Below are 6,491 nucleotides of genomic sequence, written 5' to 3'. Positions count from 1 at the left end.
AGGATTCTCATGCTCTACTCCACTCAGGTGAGACCTCACCTGGAGTGCTGCATCCAGCTCTGGGGACCCCAGTACAAGACAAGACATGAGCCTGTTGGAGTGGGTCCATAGGAAGCCACAAAAATGATCAGAGGGCTGAAGCCTCTGCTGTGAGGACAGGCTGAGAGAGTTGGGGTGTTCATCCTGGAGAAGAGAAGGTTCCAGGAAGACCTTATTGCAGCCTTCCAGTACTTGAAGGGGGCCTGTAATAAATATGGAGAGAAGAGCTTGTAGTGATGGGACAAGGGTTACTGGTTTTAAGTGAAAAGAGAGTAGATTTAGATCAGGTATAAGGAGTAAACTTGAGGCTGTGGATATTAGAAACACGGGGTCTGGGGAGTGTGGGGAAGCAGCTGGGTGAGCAGCTGAGTCTCCCACCAAGTACCTACAACTAGCAGCTACTTCTTGACTGTCCCCATAAAATGCATAAAATTGCTCCCAAAATGGATTGACTGTGAGGAACCCAAGTGTCCAGGGGAGGAACACTACAGCAATAGTCCACAGGGAAATTTTACACTCCTTCTTCTAAAGACTGACTTACCTTGTAACAAATGAGGCCTTTACCCCACACACACGAGGAAGAAAAGAGACAGACTTGATGCTCCCAGGGGGCTGTTGCTATTGCATAGTGATGGCAGGCAAGCACTCGAAAATGAATGGGACAAAGAAAGAAGCCCTGAGACTGAAATTCACACTGCACGTGTATTTTAGGACTGAGTTAAGGCTTATACATCTGCAGCCTTTTCTGATCTTTGGAATGCGTCACTTCCAAGGTGCTGCTTTTTGGTGTTTGTACAAGTTAATAACAGTGTGTCATCACATAACTGAGCCTGCGATCAAAATGTGCAAGATGTAGAGGTAGCGCAGGGAGAAATGCCTAACAAGTGGCGAGCTGCGCTCTAGCTGCATGTCAGACATCCCCCTAACCAACAGACCTTCCAGACAATTACAGCCTACCAGCGAAGGTCTGGTTCGGGGCACAGAGATGGAAATTGAAGTTTTAGCCGTGCCTCTATCACTACTGTGAGGCATAGCAAGTTTGGAAAAACTCTTCACTCCTGTCTCTTCATAAGCAAAATAATGCTATGAAGCTTGTTGTTGTTGTTCAAAGTGTTCAAGAGATGTTTAAGGTATTACATAAATGATAAATACTCATTGTAAAGGCTCGTGTAGTCACTTCTAATTAGAACCATAACACTTTCTTGTTTGGCCTGTATTACCTCAAACCTATTCCTTTGAGATCTGTGTGTGTGCGTGTGTGTATAAAGTATGCAATAAATAAGCTCTACTGTGGTTCAAAAGAGCCTCATCTGGACAATGACTCTGGGCCAGACAAAACTGAAAAGTGTGAGCACAGCCAGAATCAAAATTGCCTCTTCCTTTCTCTCAAGCTGACAGATCTTATGTACTTCAAGAGCAGCCTTTTTTCCTCGCTCCCTCATCTATGAAGACCAATCATCTATTTCATCTGCCTCAAACAAAGGACTCTTGAAAGATGTTCTCTTATTTTCTCAACCCTGCAGGCGTACAATTACTGCTGTTCACTCGTGCTTTGTGTGTTTGGATACAGGAAGGACACGTGTACTTTCTGTCATTGTTACAGGATTCCCACGGAAAACTCCAGGGCTGCCAGCACGTTCCCAGCTCGGGCTCTGCCCACCCCTGGCTGTGGAGACAGCAAGCCAAACCTTGTTTAGGTGGTTACAGAAACAAGCAGGATCTTTTCTCAGCTGACCAATGTGCTGCCTCTCGGGTTCTGATCTGCATTTAGTGAGAGGGGGAAAAACACAGTGTGGAACCGGAGGAGGACTAGTTCCTCCCAGCAGCATTCCTCAGGGAGCGCGGTCACCATGTGTCAACCCCCTTGACTCAAAAGATAAAACGCTTCACTAGCCCAAGTGAAACAGGTCACGCGTGTAGCTTCTGCTGTGATTCAGAACAGCTCTCACGTGTCCTCTGCTTTGTGAGCAGTGTGGCGCGTAGCAATAGGATGCAGCGACAGGCGCAGGATCTGCCCATCCCAGCTGCGTATTCAACTCCTTACATCATGGGAGAGGAAAGGAAGAGGTCGTTAGCATGAGTTTGGCAGTGCTGCAGTTGCAACCTGTTAGCAGCCTGTGGCTGTTTGGGTTTGTGCTGTGCAGGATGAAAACATTGCAATCACATCCACTTTGAATGCAGGGGTCCAGCTTGAGAGCAAAAACCTTGTTAAAACACCCGCTCAACGTCAATTTTATTACATCATGTTGTAGCAGTATTGTAACATCTGGTGATTTGATAGGTGCTTCAGCACCTGGTAGGACAGTTCGTTGTGCCCCGGTTGCTTGTTCAGCGCGGGATGCCCAGTGTCTGTCCCTGGCTGAAGCTCCCTCCAGCTCTCTGGCACAGTCCCAGAGCTGACTTCACACTAACGTGGCAAGAGCCTGGATGCTGTGGGAGCTTTCAGAGGGCCTGTGGACAGCATGGTGGTTTCTCACGCTTCTGTCTCTGATGCTGCCTTTGGGGCTGTGCTGAGCCTTGGCTGTGCGGCTCTGGAAGGCCCAGACAGTTCGGATAGCAAGGATGCAGACCACAAAGCTGGCAAAGTACAAACATGCAGCAGCAACTCCAAAAAGGCCAACAGCTGCATCGCCGCCCTGGACCGCACAGTTCATGGAGGTATACCCACGGCGTGCGTACAGCCTCTCGCGCCTCTTGCAAACTTCTGTGGAGTTCACCCGGCTGACAAAATGCAGGTAGAGGCCGACCGCCACGACGTACGCCGTACCGGCCAGCAGGCTGAAGGCACATTCGCCTGCCAGCAGCCCAATCCTGAGCTGCTGGATGGGCTTTGCCCCCACGACAAGGAAGACAAGCGTAAGCGCTGCTGCTGTCAGGCTGAAGGCTACCCCGCCATACACACAAGGGGCCCTTATCTGGGTGAACTGCATGTCTAGCTCCCTCACCTCCTGGAGCTCCGTGCCCTCAAAGGGGATATAGGCCGAACTCAGGCTAAAGGAGCCGGTGCCAAAGCCACCGAGGGATGTGAAGCCTGCCACAGAGGCTTGGGCAGCGCCCACACAAATCAGCACTAGGAGGTTAACCATGATTTCCACAAACTTCAAAATGCCTGTAAGGAGCAGAAAGATGGGAACAGGTGTCAAAATGACATCTTGTACAAACTGGGGGTGACAGAAGTACACCAAACCATAGACAGCACGATTGCTGAGAGAGTCCTCCTGGCTACAGCTACAGAAGAGCGCTGCTTTAAGAAAGAAAAAAAGCGTGAGCTCTCGTGGGTGCATTTCAGAGTTTGGGCAAATTGCTTTTTTTTTTTTTTTAATTTGTCAGTGTGCTTGATAAATGGATCTTCACGTGGGGAAAGAAATCCATAAAAATTTTACTGTGCATGTGTTATTGCCAAGGCAAGCATGCAGTGATTATATTTTGGCCTGTAACTACTTTTGGCATAAACACGGTGAGCAAGAAATATCCAGTATGAACAAAATGCTGAGGTTAAAGCTGACAAAAACCTAGAAGCTTCTAACGGCTGAGGAAACTGTGCAAGTTATTTAGGTCCTTTAAAATGTATTTACGGCTTTAACTTACACCTTTTTTTTTTGTTTTTCTGTGTTTGTGAAATTAAACTTAATATCTAACCAGGTGCAGTTTCCACTTCATCTCCTTCAGATATAAAAATCTCATCATAAATCTGAAGAAGCAGTTCCAGAGGGAACAAAAAAAAGAAGGTGGGGGAAGGAAGGAGGCAAAACCCACCTTATATGCAGAGGTAAGTGAAGTGAATTTGATACTGGGTCATGTTCTCTGCCACACCCCACCTTCAGAAGAAAGCCTCTTTCTTATGTTATGCTACGGATAGAGGTAACCAAGGTTCTTTAAGGAAAAGAAAATGTGGGTAAATGGCTTCTTTTTGTGGTAGTTGCCTGTCGCAGGAAGGCGCAGCATCTGTTAGCTAAATCTGATTATTCTGTGACAGCTCACTAGGGGTCAGACTAAGATTAGTAAACGTGATGGATGCTGGGGCATGGCATAGCTAGAGCTGCTTATTCGGGAAATGAAAACCCTAGTGTATATCACATGCGTGTTGCTCCTGAGGCTCTGAAATTAATTACAGAATTGTGAATCTTATTGTTCCATTGCAGTCTGACAGCTAGGAATACAAGATGCTGCTTGACACAGTGGTCCTGTATCTGTCTTTAAAGCAGGGCAGGATCGGTGGTTTGCATACAGGCTTCTTGCATTTTCTGCTGCTAGCATTGATCAGCACGGCATTTTCCTCTTGAGCAATGAATGGCTCAGTTGCTGTCAAGGCTGTATGGGCTTGAAAAGAAAGGGCTGAAGCAGCACGCAAGGGAATTAGACAAATTCCTCTCTTGTGTTGCCAGATGCTTCTAATTGAAGAAAGTCAGTGACAACCACCATGAAGGATTATGCCTCTCCTCATTCCCTCCACAGAGGGCTGAGGTAACAAGCACCCTCCTGCTGCCGCTTGCTCTGCACAGGAAGGTGCTTGCAGTGGTTTGACAAGGGCCTTTGGCCACTTCAGGAGTTCCTGCTTCCTCCCTTACCCAGACTGGCCCCCTCACACCTGCTAATGCAGCTGTAGGTAGGAACTCAGCCCATTCACGTTGTGGCCTTGCAAACACCCCAGAAGCACAAAAGGGAACAATGATAATGGCGGTAATAACTCTAAATTGAATATCTGCAGCTCAGCATGTTTCAGTTTGTCTGTGTGTGTATCAATCACACATATAAGTGCATACATATACAGGTTTTGTGTCCTAAAAAGACCTAGGTAGAGCAGGCAGAGGAGACAAAGTGCTCTTGTTGAGGAGGACCTAAGCGTTCTATGTCTGTGTTCTTCAGACGTGATACTGATTTCTGCATGACAGACATGCCTCTTCCTTGACCCTTCTGCACACCATTGCTGCAAGCAGGGCAGTAACCATGCTGGTTCCAAAATCTGTTCAGGAGGCTTCAAACATTTCAGAGGAAATATCTGTAAAACTAAATGTAAAGAGAGATTTAAATCTTGGTCCATGACACAGTATTTTAAACTCCTTGCACCAAATTCAAACAATGCAGCCACAAGACTCCATGTTCTTAATGGGTTCAGAGGCATCACTTTACGAGGACTGTTCAAAATATTTTGAAAGAGTACAGGGCATTCATTGGAACTGGATTAGATACTTCTGTCTGCTCAGCTGAGCTGTACAATATGCCTTCCAAATACAGGGATTCAACTCAGGTCCTCGGGGCCCTCAGACAGTGCTGGACACAGAGGGCCACTTCCCTTTTTAAGGGCTGACTACTGATTTCATAGATGCTCCATCAGGAAGCAGTTCTTACAAGTCTACTGGGAGGAAAGACCATTTGATTAAGGGAAACATAAATTTTAAGTATGTTTGGGAACTTGGAAGTTGGGAATTCATGACCAGTCAGCTTTCTTCTACTGCTGTCCTCAGAATTTCCTTTTTGTCGAAGACTGGTGACACACTCTGACCTGCTGAGCATCAACTTTTCCTGTACATCATCTTGCTGAGCTTTTAAAAAGGCACATTCTTCTTGTAAAAGTAGTCAGCATCTGCTGGTAACCTCCCCAGATTTATAACTGACTCCAGTCCTCAAGGGCACTGCTCCAAAACTTCCCACAAATTCTGTATGCAACCCCTTAACTTCACTGAGCTGACTGCTGGTACCACAGCAGGACTGGCAGAACGTGTCTCTGCTCATGGGCTGACAAACAGGATCAGTGCAGGTCTCCTGTATTATTAACTGCAGCAGTAGATGCCTGGATGGCATGACTGAAAAATTTTCCTTAGACAAGGCATTCAGGTTAGACAGGTTCTGTATGTACCTGTACAGTTTTCACACACACCGGCTGCAGAATTCATTAGAGTACATGAACAATGGAGAGAGGTTCGTGAGCAGTTACTCCACCAGGTATTTCCATCGCATGGATTAACTTTTTTCTTTTTTTTTTAAAAGTGCAATAACAAAGCCTCCTGTATTAAAGAAAATCCTAAAATGATCAGCAATGTGTAGGATGCAGCTGTGAATTACAGGTCTACACTGACAGACAACAGCGTTTCCACAGCTAGTGGAAATCCCTAAGGCCTTGTAGCCCCATCAGGGCTTTGATGGAAATACTAAGCCCTACAGCACATACAGATCTTCACCCGAACACCCCAAAAGCCTCATGCAGCCTTGATCTGTGATAGTTACGAGCTGATACCAAATCCTGTTGTAATGGTATGAACAGGATAGACAGATCTGAGAAATAAGAAATAAAAGGGCAGTGAAGTTTTGAACCGTAGCTCTGTCAAGGTACGCCAACACACACACTAGCAGTGACGTACGTCAAGCACTGTACTGCTGGCAAAGGGCTGAGTTAAAAGCCACACTTCCGAGTCTGAGCTGCCACTCCTGCTTTCAGAGTCAAGTTAGCTACA

General features: G+C 46.5%; 1 protein-coding gene across 1 annotated transcript; it reads right to left on the bottom strand.

Moving 5' to 3' along the window:
- Nucleotides 1–2,441: 2,441 nt before the first annotated feature.
- Nucleotides 2,442–3,143, bottom strand: LOC104495108 (MARVEL domain-containing protein 3-like). Its single transcript, XM_010138036.1, has one exon. The coding sequence runs from the start codon at nucleotides 3,123–3,125 to the stop codon at nucleotides 2,442–2,444; it is 684 nt and encodes a 227-aa protein (XP_010136338.1). The 5' UTR covers nucleotides 3,126–3,143.
- Between the last annotated feature and the right edge of the window lie 3,348 nt (nucleotides 3,144–6,491).

This window comes from Buceros rhinoceros, unplaced genomic scaffold, assembly GCF_000710305.1.
Source record: "Buceros rhinoceros silvestris isolate BGI_N320 unplaced genomic scaffold, ASM71030v1 scaffold14586, whole genome shotgun sequence".
Classification (NCBI taxonomy): Eukaryota; Metazoa; Chordata; class Aves; order Bucerotiformes; family Bucerotidae; genus Buceros; species Buceros rhinoceros.
The sequence above is the reverse complement of the archived record's forward strand: the minus strand, read 5'-3'. Positions and strand labels throughout refer to the sequence as shown.

What these genes read in the sequence shown, in the direction of transcription:
- LOC104495108 (XM_010138036.1), bottom strand. Translation starts at nt 3,125, where the DNA reads ATGGTTAACCTCCTAGTGCTGATTTGTGTGGGCGCTGCCCAAGCCTCT.